This window comes from Tinamus guttatus, unplaced genomic scaffold, assembly GCF_059628265.1.
Source record: "Tinamus guttatus ecotype Peru unplaced genomic scaffold, ASM5962826v1 Tinamus_guttatus_pri_ptg000866l, whole genome shotgun sequence".
Classification (NCBI taxonomy): Eukaryota; Metazoa; Chordata; class Aves; order Tinamiformes; family Tinamidae; genus Tinamus; species Tinamus guttatus.
Window position 1 is genome coordinate 675023 of NW_028289400.1, and position 14007 is coordinate 689029.

Sequence of the window (14007 nt, forward strand, 5' to 3'; positions counted from 1 at the left end):
CCTGTTTGGAGCATTTTTCTCCCAGGGTTGGAGTGAGATGCAGTGATTCCCGGTGCAATTTAGAGCAATTTGCTGCTGCCAGTGGGATCCCCTTGGCATCCCCTTGCATTTTACCCCCTCATTCGAAGGAAATGGGAGAAAAAAAGCCGTTTTGGAGGACACGGGAGACTTGCTCATGCACTTAGTGCTGGCATTTACATCCGTACATCGCTGATCTGTGCCAGTGTTGGCAAAACAGCTACAGGACGTGTTTTTTGGGATTGTATCCCCTCCAATTCCATCCAGTTTGGCACAAGAGCCCTCGAGAGCACACGGATGCTGGATTTCTAATGCCAGGATGCCAGCATGGCCACGTGCCCACAGGATGGCAGTAAATCCACGCTGTTTCCCCTTGCGGATCCGGCGCTGATTTTAGCTTTCCCGGTTTTCCAGGTGTTTGCAGAATAATGTCCTGGGGTCAGGGCAGCCGAGTGGTCTCGCATTGCCCTTTGCCATTGCTACCTGCCAAAAAACATGACAAAACCTGCGAAGAAACATGCTCTGCATGGAACAGAAAACGGATTAGTAGCAGCAGCTGCTTGCATTGTAATGAAGGGAAGGGAAAATAGTAGAAAACACCGTTTTTCCCTCCAAGAATGGAGGGATGTACCTGTGAGGAGCAGGCAGAAATTATCAGGCAGAAATTTACAATCGATAAATTGTATTTATTAAAGTTTTTTTAACCAAATACCTCCTGTAAAAGCAAAAGCAGATCTTTAATGACTGCAATCAGCTGGTTTCCCCAGGCTGGAGCTCTTGTCCTTCTCCCCCTGCCACAGAAGAGCCCCTGATCCCACCGGTTCGGGGCGCGTGGCGGGTTCATATCCTGCATTTTCCAGCCCAAACTGGGGATCACTCCTCATCTGTGCCCAAAAACCCCTCCGAGGTGGTCGGAAGAGGGAGACAGAGCCCACAGTCCTGCCTTGCGCCGCGTGCCGCGCTCCCAAATCCCTGCATCCTGCGGCCGGGCGGGAATCCGGCGCATCCAGAGGTTTTATCCCGCCCGGTTTTCTTTCCTTTTTGTATTTTAACAAAAGCACGCGTGTGTTGTCGCATGCCGCCCGCCCGAGGCTTCCCGAAGCCGCTTCCCAACGCGGAGCGGCCTCGGCAAGCCCAATCCTTTGGCGCCAGCAGGGAATCCTGCCTCCAGGATCCCCTTCCACGTTATTGTGCAGAAAAACCAAGTTTGCAGCCCGTTAAATTCCCCTTCTTATCTGGCAGGCGGAAGGCGGCATCTTAGTGCTCCAGGGTTTGCAAAAGTCACATTTATTGCATTAAAAAAAATAAAATAAGGAGTCACAGACCACTTCAAGGTGCCGAGGGTGCCAAGGACCCCACGGAGCCCTGTGCCTGTGCAGGGGCTTTTTTGCTTTAATATCCCCCTGCTGAGTTGCTTTTCCCCATGGAATCTTGAGGAATCTGGGTGATTTTCCCAGCATTTCCCCCGAGGCATCGCGTGAACCTGAGCAAATCCCGCTGCGTCCGGCAGCTCCCGGCCGCCTCTTCCGCGGCTCACACCTTCATCCCGGCGCCTTCCTCCTCCTCCTCCTCCTTGTCCTCCTCGCTCCCGACGGGAACGTAGCCGCCTTCCCGGGGGAGGCACCAGCACCAGCCGGCGCCCGTGAGGTCCAGGGTGGCCACGCTCAGATCCCGCAGCTCCAGCCGCTTAAAATCCACCGTGTCCCATTGGGAAAAGATCTCATTGAGCTTCTGCCAGTAGAGCCAGGCCATGACGAGGCCGAGGACCTAAAAACACATATAGGCAAGAGAGGCGGTGCATATAGGCAAGGCCTATAGGCAAGGCAGGTTGCTCATCAAGCAGCGCTTTCCTTGGAAATAAGGGTTATTCCCAATGAGTGAATCCCAGGTGCTCTCCCATACTCCTGCCTTGCAACAAGGTGGGTTGAACCGCGGCGGTTTTGATGCGCGGTGCTGGCATGGACCGTTTTGGGGGCGTTTCTGCTTATTTTGTGCTTGCTCTAAACTCCCAGCTTTTCAGCAGGACGTTGCTTATAGCAAATCCGCATCATCCCTATAGCTGGAACCCGCCGTGGAAGCAGCAACGCGTTGCTTTGGGAGCTGGAAAACGTCATTAGCGACGTCCTGAGCCATCAAATAACCTGCAAAACGGGGCCGAAGCGCAAACGGCCCCGATGCATCCCAACATAGGGACCGTTTTGTCCTCAAAGGGGATGGAAAACCAGGCTTTAGCCTTGGGAAAAATGCAGATCCGGGGGAAGAGCACCCAGTCCCTCTGGCTCTGCCCCTCCATTGGCCGCCGCGACGTAAATCAGGGCCTGGATGCGGCAAATAAGATTGGGCCGTATTAAACGGCCGTGCTTTTAAGCAATTAAATATATATATATATATTGTTTTTCTTTTAAATAGCCTTTAGATTCGCAGTTTGGTGACGTTTAACGCCAACAGGTCCCACTTCAGAGGAAAGCGGCAGCTTTGGGAAAACAAGGAATATCCCACCGGGAGCATCCCGCCACAATAAACCTCTCTGTGCTGCTTTCCTCCTCCCGATGCCTTTTTCCTGCTTAATGAAAATCTAAGCCGGCTGTCAGGAATATGGATGCCTTCAATATCGCTGGGTCCCAAACAGGATCCGAAATCCCGCTGGGAAGCGGGGAGAAGCGCCGTTCCGAAGCTCCCGCTCGCTGGATGCCGTAAAGCTGCCGGTTCGCTCCAGGCAGCGCCCACTGCCCTCTTCCCTGCTGTTTTCCAGCCCTTTTTCCTGGGATTTAAATGCACGGTAGGGAAAATTTTGTCCAGGAGGTGCAGAAACCCAGGGATTGCAGGAATAGCTGCCTCCCTAAAATGGATTCAAGGGCCTTTCTATCCCTATGGATGTGAATAATGGCACCCGGGTGCATCCCACCGCTGCGCCCAGCTCCTCGTGTTGGGAGCTGATAAATCCATAGCGCAGCCGGCCGAGCAAGGGCGATTTAAGGGAAGATTTGGGCTTCCCATAGACAGGAAAAATCAGTTTATTCGCTGCTATTGCTCTAATGCAGTAACGGCGAGTTGATATTTTAGGACGGGGTGAATGTTTTTAGGCTCAGACCCAAATTGTGCCAAAGGAGAGAGGCAACTTCAAGCTCAGAGTCATCCAGCGGCCTCGACTGCTGTTTGGGATGAAACGTTCCTAAAGGGAAATGCGTTTTGGAAGGGTGGGAGAGGTGAGATCCAAAGAGCCCGATGCTCCCTTCGGTCCCGGCACTGACCTCCTTTCTTGCAGAAAATGCCAAGGCTGGGAAGGAGGGAATGCGTGGAGAAAAAGTAATAATAATAACTAAAAAAAGCATTTCCAAACAGAATTGCCATTGAGGCAACGCGCGCCCCAGCGTCTTACACGTTGGGGTGTCCACAACGTGGGGTCGTGCAAAGAGGAATTGCTGAAGAGTTTCCAGCTTTCCCGGAGCTAATCGAGTAAAAGACAAGCATTTATCTCGTATTGGCTCTTCCTCCCGCAAATTGAGATTTATAGGCCGGGCTCTTCGCAGAGGTCACCAAGTGCAAATGGAAAAATCCCTTCGATCTGCCCGCTCCGCCTGCGTTTGAGAGCGCAAACGGAAGCGCCAAGATGTTGAAGAGCAGCGAAATCACCAGCTCCGCTCTGCAAAAAGGGACATTTGGGCACTGGGGTCTCCGCATGGGCAAGGGTTGAGGTTGCCCAGAACTAGAGGGGCCGGCACAAAACGCTGCGTTTCCCAGGGTCGAAGCGTTCGAGCTGCTGGACTCATGTTCTTGGGGCCAATGTATCCACACTGGTGACCACGAGGAGCTCTGGAGATCGATGGAATTGCGTATGGAATTGCGGAGTCTGCAGCTCCACGTCAATAGACGTCAGGCCCCGGAGGCAGCGTCTGAAGGAGCCTCCTGTTCTCCGGGTGTCCCTGCTGGAGCAGGGATTGGACTGGATGATCCCTAAAGGTCCCTTCCATTCCATGGTTCTGTGTGTGATTCCTTTATCCCGACGTGTGATGCTGTCGGCTTCTTCAGGATGGATAAAGGGGCCTGAGAAGCTCATTCACACCCTGGTTTCTACCTCATCATGGCAACCAGCTCGAGTGAGATCTTCATCTCGCCAATGACCACGAAAGGTCCCCAGCAACCAGCCACACGGCACTGGAACCCTTGGAGATGCTTCGGTGCCCGTGTCCCTGGCTAACGATCCAAGGGAAGGATCTCATCCCATTGGAAGACATTCCTAAAGATGGATGGGAAAGGGAGCTTTGCTTCCAGGCGCTGCTGCCTGCTCGATAACGGAGCCTTGCAAGGACACCGGACCTCGAGATGCAGCGAAACGCCCTGCGAAAAACGTGCTGCGAAAACTGGGGAAATCGGGAAAGCCCTGCTAGAGATTTTTGCTCACGATTTTTGCTTCCTTGCAACACGCACGAATTGTCCAAGCAAAAAAGCAGCAACGGGTGGTTTCTTCCACCCATCCCGGATGCAAAAGCAGGGGGAATCTCCCCCAAATGACCCCCCTGCGCCTTGGCCAAGCTCACCTGGGGCAGCAGCAGGGCGCAGAGCATGGCCAGCGTGGTGGCCGCGTTGTCCCGCAGCCACAGCCCCACGGCGTGGATGCAGCCCCGCACGTGGATCACCTCGAGCAGCTCCAGGCGCTGCGGAAAATCAGCGGAAAGAGGGGAAAAAATTAATGAGCCCAACGGGTCCCCGGCCGCCTGCAGTGTGTTTGGGGGCCGTGTCGCCGAATTGGGCTGGAAAAGAGCAAATCGGTGCCATGGAGCAAGGAATGACCCGGCTTGGAGAGATCAAGATACTCATTTATATGACACACACATATCTCAATCTGATTTTCGATATCATTTTTGATAAAGATATTGATATAGATGTGGATGCAGGTAAAAGGTCTCCCCAGCATGCCAGCCCTCTGGTTGTAGGCGACGCGATAGGAAAAAGTAATGGGAAAGAACATGGAAAAATTGCCCCCCCAAAATCCTGGCGTGTTAGTAGGATCGAATAAAGATAAAAAGCAGGAGGGATTTGCAGGCAGAGACGTTGCACGGGGGAAACACACACAAATTACCTCTTTATCGAGGGTCCGGTATCCGCACAGGGTGTTTGGGACCTCGCCGGGCTCCTGCCAAGACAGAAGCGTCTCAGACTCAGGGAACTGCAGCAAAATGCAAGTTGGCCCTCGATTTTCCCCGTGTTTTTTTGGAAAGGGAAGCCCTGGTTTTCTCGGCTCGTTGAAGGGATCAAAGAGCAGTTTCAGTAACCCCAGGGGCTGTTGAAGGGGCCTCGAGGCTGCATCCCACTTTTGCCAGGGTTGTGCATAGGGGCAGGATGAACCAATATTGCAAAACCATGCAGAAGCTTTGGCTCTTCCAGAAGAAATTTTGGTACTTTTACATATATAGATATTTTCATTTTAATGCCTGTTTTGCATATGCTGCAATCAGGTTGCAACCTCTCTTTTTTTTATATATAATATATCTCCTTATCTCAGTGAGAATATAAAGCAACAGGGCTGGGAGAGCTGTATATAACATCATGGAGATGTTTTCCTCTTTCCGCAGGAAAAAACAGGCAAAACTGTTGGAAAAGCAAAAAAAAAGGACAGAGGAGAAAGGCCAGATCTTGGCCACATCCCCTTGAACCACAGAGCTGCTCCTGTCTGCCAGGCAGCGCTGCTTCATTTGCTGACTTTATCATCCCAAACCACGGGGCAGCAGGGGGGAAAAATGCTGGAAAAATAAAGCACTTCCCTCTCTGGAGCATCCTCGCTGGGATAAAAAAGGGCAAACACGTGAATTCCTAATGCTGTCCTCGAGAGCCAGCAAAGGGCCTTAATCAGCACTGATTAGAGGCAAGAAATGGTTCTGTGGCTGATTTGCACGTCAGGCTCCCACTTGTGATTAACACTGCTCATATTTCCCCCCTTTTTAAAAAAAACAACAACAGAATTAAACAATGCTAAATTTAAAGTCTTTTTTTTCCCACGTGACTTCAGGGCTCTGGGTGATTTCTGCCTGCAAACCCCGCTTTTCCTGCAAAGTTTTACCAGCTGCAGTTAACAAATGCAAATTTGTTAACTGCATATTGCATATTAATTGCATATTGCATATTAATTGCAATTGCATATTAATTGCAATATTGCAAAATGCAATACCGAATGCAATTAGCAGCGCCTTACTGGGATTCCTTTGCTCCATGGAAAAGGCAGAGCCGAATAATCCGTACTGCTGCTTGCACCTATTTCCTGCACTTTTTTTTGGCCTTTTCCAGGGATTCTGCCCCCGAATCCGCGCTCCGGTGCTACCTTGCGGACGCAGCACGTGTAGGGCACCCCGCAGGCCAGCGGGCCGCTGCCGTTGCACGCGTGGTACAGGTTCACCCGCCAGTCGCTGTACTCGTCACCACCACAGCAGGAAAACTGGGGGAAAAAAATGGGAAATAAATGCAATAAGGAAAACCGAGCGTTTCCAACCCTCTGGCAGATCCACTCTTGCTAATCCAGTCCCTGTTAGTGCCTTTAATGAATATATTTCTTGGCTCCTTCAGGCTAAGGAAGACGCCGCGAGGAGAGCGGGGGTTTCTCTCGACGTCTCGTTAAATTAGAGCTGGAGCGGCTGCGAAGCTGCTTTTTAGCCTGGGTTCAGGGAAAGGAAGGAGGGAAGAAAACGGCTTTAATGAAAGAGCCGTTTTCTGATCCTGCAGGATAAAAGCCGGGTTTTTATCCGGGCTGTCATCGCTCCTCTCCGTAAACAAGGTTGTGGCTCTGTGTCTTGGGTATAAAAGCCTCCCTGCAGCAGGCGGGAGAGGTTTGTGCTTGATGGTAACCTCCTTTACGATGCACTTACACATATATATACACTCATATATCTATATACCTACCTATTGACTAACCAAGCATCTAGAGTAGGCGCCTAGGGGCAAACCTGAATAATTTGGGCTATAAAGCAAAATAGCCCTGCCTGGTGCTTTAAAGCATTTCTCATATGCAGCAAAGAACCCGTTATTGCACCTGGTTTTTGCTATGGTTTAAAGCACTGATTTACACGGAGGCAGCTCAGTCTTGTCTAAAGCAGCGCTCGGTTTAGGGCTCTGATGGACCCTGCAACTCTCACGGTGACAAAACTGGGCTCTGCAAAGGAGAAAACCCTGGTTTAAACACCCGAGGTCGGCTTGGAAAGCAAAATGGCCCGTGCAAAAAGAACCCGGGGAGTTGAACGGGAGCACCTTGATGTTTAATCCAGCTGCAGCGAGGCTCGACTGCAATCCTTGCATCTTAGAATAAATATATATATATATATACACACATGCACATATATATATGTTAGTCTTTGAGATATATATGGATATCCTAAGATATCTAAAGCATAGGCCTCCCAGCATAAGCGCTGACCTTTTCTTGCACAAAATCCAAGATGTTCTTGAAGTCGAGGTCATCGTAATAGTGTCTAATGCCCTCTTGGATATTGGAGTGGAAAACTGCGTTCATCTGCACAGGAGGGAAAAAAGAGCAGGAATTATTTTTCCTATGACAGGGCGAGAATTCCCGTGTTAGGCCAGAGGGAGAATCCAAGCACTCGCAACCCTGTTTCTTGGCCCGCAAGGTTTGATGCTTCCTATCCCGGTCCTTTCCCACCCGGAATCGCGGAATCGCGCTCACCTTGTTCTCAAAGATGATCTCGGCGAGGATGAGGAGCAGCTGCGCGATGAAGAGCGCCAGGAGGATGCAGAAAAACTGCGTGGGAACGACGAGGGGTTAGAGCAAAGCGTCGCCGCTATAAAAATACTATAAAAATACTATAAAAACTATAAGGACACTGTCATATGATTCAGGCTGCGCTGCCTGTGTTGGCATTGGGCTCTGTGCTGGAATCCCGCTTTGCAAACGAGTGTAAATCCGTGGGATTTCGGCACGCTGCGTCGCAGCGGGTCTCCTGGCTCTGTGCTGGATCCCTCATCGGCTTCCATGGGGAAACACGGAAGGATGGGCCACGCATTTGGCTCTCCAAATCTCATCCGAAGCCAAAGTGAGCGCGGGAGAGAAGCACCGGAGCAGGCGGAGCCGCAGCCCGGCAAGCCCCGATAAAACCGGCTTGCTCCAAGACACCTGGATCCCGACCCAAACCACGGCTGGGAATCACCCCGGATCCCCTGGCAGTCTATAGGATACACGTTATATAGATGCATGGATAACTATAGACATGTGCACGCTGGATGCGCCCTATATGCGGCTATGTGCTGACGTAGGTGCTGTGCTTTGCACAGCAGAAACGTTTCTCCTCTTTTTTTCCCCATTTTCAGGCGATTTAGCCGCCCTGGGAAGAATCAGGGGCACCAAGATGGCAGGAGGGGAATAAATCAGCCGGTTTGGGGGCGTTTTGGGGAATAAATCAGCCAGTTTGGGGGCGTTTTGGGGACAATTTGCACCGCGAGCCGAGCTTTGCAAACCGCTATGGGCGAGAACGCTTCCGAACGGATTCCCCGGCCAAAATCCCCTCAGCGACCGATTAAACCGAGCTCCGGAACGCGGATTAAACGCACTCCGAGCCCAAACCCCGAGCTCCGCTCTCACGTTCCTCTTCCTAATAAATCCGCACCGAGAGCGGCGAGCAGGTGGGAATTGTATCGGAACGGCCGCACGTCGGATATTAGACAAGTAATTAAAGCAGCGCGAGCCCGCGGGCCAGCGCGGGCCAATTAGCCCGACGGCTCGGGAGGCTCCGGAGAGACGTGGAAAAGATTAAAACCAAAATGCAATTTTGGCTCCGGCATCTTGCAGGGCCGATATTGGAATAATAGATCACGCGGCAGATTGAGGGGTCGGCGCCTCCCGTGACTGCTTTGCCTTCCCGAATCCCGGCAAAAGGAGGGGAAAAAATAAAAGGCATCAGCCGGCACTAAATGAAGGGGATGGAAGAACTGAACAGGCGCCTACGCCTCCACCCACGACATCTTCTCCAGCTGGTTATTAACGCCAAGTGCCATCGCAGGAGCTGATTTAAGGCCTGGAAATGTTTTTCTTTGGAGGCACAGGGCTTTATCCAATGTAATTTTCTATCCTGTGCAGTTTTTAGATGCAGAGATGTTGCAGCATGGATTGGGGAGCTGCAGCTGGGGAGGAGGATGCTCCTCCTTGGCTCGGGCTGCCCGAGGGTGCAACGGGCAGAGGCTGCACCGGGAAAATCCCACTACGCGGATCCCGCTCTTATTGCAAAACTCATGCACTAAAATGGCCCTTCCAAGAGGTTTTTCCCAGTAAATTCAACAGGAAGCGACTTTTTCCAGTCAGAGCACCCCAAGTTTCATGCATGCAAGAAAAAACAGGGATGCAGCGCCAGGAGCCAACATCCTGCAGCTGGATACCCCTTGGAATGGGAATAAAAATCCCACTGGGCACTGCGGGACAAGGACCAGGTTCCCCTTCCAGCACATGTTGATTTTCTACGGTTGTACTTGAGCCAGATTGGGGAAAAGAGAGGATTAGAGGAGAATCACGAGTACCAGCATGGAAAGAATAAAGGTAGGGGGAGAAATAAGATGATATTTGAAATAATTATCCCTCTCCTGAATAATCCTAGGCGGAACGAACGCGATGCTGCAGAGCTTCGGGAGCACACAAAGAAAGAGATGAAGGGTGCTCTAGCAGCAATATAATTGCAGCTTTGGCAGGGGAAAAAATGTTTTCCCAGGCTTTATCCTGGAGGAAAAATAGCGTTTTCACAGCTGGTTTGAAGGAGAGAATAAAGGAGGGACCCCGAGAGCAAAACAGCTTGGCACCTGAGGAGAAGGTGATGGATAGGGAATTGGGCTGCATGGGATGCGGTGGCGGGGAAGGTGCCGTGACCACTTGATGGATGCAAAAGCAACGGGTGAAAACGCAGTGAAAGCGGCCGGGAACAACCCGTGGATGGTGCATTAGGGTGCGTGCACCCTCCTGGAGGTGACAGCTCCCCAAAACCCCCCGAAACCCCCCAAAACGGCGGCCTCACCGCCTTGAGCAGCGCGCGGTTGTCGCGGAGGCTGCCCACGGTGCCCACGAAGGAGACGCTGAACATGGTGGCTCCGAGCAGCAGCAGGAGCACGGCCGGCGCCACGAAGATGCCCTCGAGCGTCTTGTGCCTCTGCCGCTCCACCTCGGCGTAGACGCCCACGCACAGGATGGCCAGGCCCAGCAGCTGCAAAAATAAGCCCAAAACGCGCCGAGAAATTAAGGAACGGGGGGAAAAAGCTGGAGAGCGACAGCCCGTGCAGCCCAATTCCCACCCTGGAGCGGGGGGGATGTTCCCAGCTGCCGAGGAAGGTCCGGAAAAGGCAGGATTTCACCCCAATCCCATCGCGATGGCACGGATCGCACGTCCGCTTTTCCAGGCCGGAGGAGGGATTTGCAGGCCGGGCGGTCCGGGAGTTTCTTGCTTTTCCCCCTGCAAAGGCTTCACCTTCCCAAATGCTTTCCCGTCTCCAGCATCCCCACGGATTTGCTCAAACCCTCCAACTCTGCTAACTCCATCCTTGATTTCCATGCAGAATCCTGGTTGTTTTTTTATTCTTTTTCTTTCCTGCCACGTTGGGAGGCTATTTCTGGAGCACGATTAGCAGGCAGCTCGTTGCCCATCAATCAGCATGTGCTTCCCAGCTCCATCATTTCCAAAGAAATCCAGACATCCCAAAAAAATGAAGCTGAGCCATTTTACAGGCAGTTTAGCTATTTGCAACCCAAGCAGCAGGTCTGTGGCTAATAATGAGCTTTGTAATAGCTGTCACAACTTGATCTTGAGCTCCGCACACCAGGATTAGGCCCAATCCAATGTTTTCCAATGCAGCATCCTGGGAAGCACCTCGGGATACCACAGCAGCAGGGGGGGACGTTAATGCAGCTCCACATGGTCCCCCTGAACGTTGTGCTAATCAGGAGGACCCACTTCTTTTAATTAATTAATGCAGAACCGGCTCAAGGGCTGCGGGCTCCCACATTGCAGCAAATTTACCAAACGCTCCTTCCATCGCAGAGGAGCTTTTAAAGGGTGTTTTTAAGGGGCAGCACCTACCGAGAAGAGGGTGGCGTAGGCGGACAGGGCGAATTTGATGCCGTAGTAGTAGAGGGGGGAATCTCTGCAGCCGCCGTCCCGGATCATGTTGGCAGCGGGGATAAAAACGGAGGTCGAGCGGCGCTGCCGGAACGAGGAAACGCGGGCGAAAGGGTGTCCCGGCTCTGCCTCTGCACAAATGCACAGCTAGCATGCAGAAATTATACATATATATATATATAAAGAGTTTGAAAGCAAACCAGGAGTGCCAGGAGCACGTGCAAGGCTGCGGAGGGGATTATCCGGAGGCGGAACGAGGAAGAAGGGCCGGTTCCCGGCGGAAGGCTGCGACCGAAGGAGGAAAACCCCTAGGAACTAGTGCCAAAGAGGGGGAAAATAAACCCCACATATTCACGCAGCTGCATTGGCCCAAGGGGAAGAAGCAAAACGGGAAGAAAAAGCGACGCTTTCTGCGCCGCCGCTTTTAATCATTAACAGCCGACGGGCAACGAGCCCTCGGCAATCATTAACCCGGGCCTTCGGCCTCGCCACCTTCACCGCCAGGAGGGTTTTCCTGCTGCTTTCCTGCCATGCGTGGATGGCCTGGATGAGCATCCGGAAAGGGGAAAAAAATGGGATTTGAAGTTTTTGTCCAGGCTGCCTGGTCCGAAAGCGCTGGGAGAGGTGGAAGGGGCTCCGGAGCGGCCCGGGAGAAGCGGCGCTCGCTCCGGTTCTGCTCTGGGGTTTCCCGTCATGGAAAAGCCTCGTCCGTGAGGTTTTCCCATGGGATCTTGCCGCAATTCCCTAGAGCAAAGCAGCAGCTGGGAAAACTGCTGGGATGCTCAGGGCCGTGCATGTGGATGCGACCTTCCCTATGGAGCCGCACAGGGCCCCCGGCCGGACCCCGCGGGGCTGCCGAGCAGGGAAAAATCCCAAATGTGCCTGTTGTCATGGGGATGTCGATGGAGAGATGAAGGAGCAGCAGTTTGTGCGCCGGGTCCCCTCCGTTTCCTCACCAGTCACTGGCGTTTCAAGCTGTCCCTGTTGCTCCTCTCCTCCAGCTTGGCCTCCTGCACCGACAGCTCCGTTCGCATAAAATCCCTGCAGAGACAAGACAGAGAATTTAGCCCGTGCCTTTTTCCCCCTCCCAGCTCAACGATGCTCCAAAATGCACCCAAATTCTTCCCCAAACCAGGCGAACACGCTCACGTTTGCACCTCTCCCAGCACGGGCTCGGGCAGCTGCTGCTTCATCCTATCTCTGCTTGCAATTTAGGTGGGTGCGTGCCAAAAAGCGCCCGCAAAAACAGGTTTTGCCAGGCAGCGTGTTTATAATTGCAAATTAAGGCTCAGAACAGAAGCTCCTCCGCTCTCGCTGCTCCCAGCCTCCTGTTTGTCCTTATTTATTTGTTCATCGTGGCAGGATTGGCGGGATCTGATCCCCGTTTGGCGCCGGGAAGCCACGACCCCGAAGACAGAAGTTGTCACCCTTCATCTTAAATAACCTGCAGTAAATCCCGGCACCTCCTTGCACCTTTCCCATCCCGCAGGGAAAAGCATCCCGCCGTTCCCGATGCCGCGGGGTCCAAACCGCCGGGATGGGGATTCCGATGGGGATAACGCGCGTCCCGCTCTTACACCCCTCCTTTGCAGGCATCGATATTTAATCCATGGTACCTGCCTCCCATATGCTAAATAATTAATAAATCTACAGGGCTGCAGAAATCCCGCAGCTCAGGAGGGAAAATCCAGCCCTCAAAGGGAGCCTGAGAAATTTATTTACCCTCAGGACATTTTGAGGCCGTTTTTCCCCTTTTCCCCCAATACAATAAGTTTTTAAGCCATTTTTTCCCCCCCTGCCCCTAGCCCAAAACTCCCGACCGCAGGGCCAAGGCAAAACCAGGCTGCAATCAGCCCCCCGCCGGCTGCTTATGCCTGGAAATGGTGTTTTTTCCTGGGAAATTAAAAGCTTTTGCACCTCAGGAAGCCAAAAAAACGGAGCAGGGAGGAAGCCCCTGGCCTTGCAGGTCCCTCTTGCACCAGATGCTCTAGTGCACGTTGGGGGAAGCTGCCATCAAACGTGACTAAGGGAGGGGGGAAATTTTAAAGAAAAAGCAAAAACAGCCCCTTTGCTACCCTAAAAAGGCCGATTTTGGCTCGGGAAGGCAACGTAACCTTCTGCATCCTCTGTGGTAGCACCCAGCCTGCACCGTGGTCAGGAAAAACCATCATCCGACAAGGAAAAATAACCCCAGGCACGAGTGGGATGGTGACGTTTGGGTGGGTGGGAAATGGTCCAAGCCACGAGCCAGAGCGGATCCCGGATTCCGGACAGAATTCCTGCAGGCCACGGAGCTGTGGAGCAAAGAGCAGGGAGATGAGCAAGGGACATTCCCGGTCCCTTCCCTCCAACAACCTGATTTCAGGGGAGAACAAGGAATTTGGATCCTGTTTGGAAAGAAAATAAGAACAATAATAATATTGCATGTAAAGCAGGGAGAGGGAACGTCTCACCGGGCGGATAGAGGAGAGGGGGCAGCAAGGCACAAACCCTTCCTCCAAGCCCAGGATTCCCTGAATTTCGTCCTGCAGGTCGGATTAAACCAAATTTATGCATCCAAGAGTGCCCGAGCTTCGGGCACGCTCCGAAATCCAAGGAAAGGAGGAGACGGGCGGAGCGACGCGCTCGGAGCTGAGCGGAAAACGCTGCTCTTTGATATCTAAGAGGGGCAAGACGCAGGTTGGGGAGGAAAAGAATTAAACAGCCTCAAATTCCTGCCGCATCCTGCAAAGAATAATCAAATAATGATAAAAAGGATGGAGGCAGCAGAAGAAAACCTCCTTTTGAAGCCTCCTCGTGCGCTGGCATTAATTACACCCTCCCCGTCTCCTTCCCTTAAATCATTATCCGTCACAGCAGCCTTTCCCGCGCGGAAAATGGGGGGAGATAATAAAGG

General features: G+C 52.5%; 1 protein-coding gene across 1 annotated transcript; it reads right to left on the reverse strand.

The window, feature by feature from the left end:
• Positions 1-1551: 1551 nt before the first annotated feature.
• LOC104570354 (tetraspanin-15) lies at positions 1552-11174 on the reverse strand. Its single transcript, XM_088537824.1, has 8 exons — positions 11073-11174; positions 10017-10202; positions 7688-7762; positions 7421-7516; positions 6332-6448; positions 5099-5149; positions 4557-4673; positions 1552-1785 (listed from the first exon to the last, which is right to left on the reverse strand). Exons 1-8 carry the CDS (start codon positions 11157-11159, stop codon positions 1552-1554), a joined length of 963 nt encoding a protein of 320 aa, XP_088393950.1. The 5' UTR covers positions 11160-11174.
• Positions 11175-14007: the final 2833 nt, after the last annotated feature.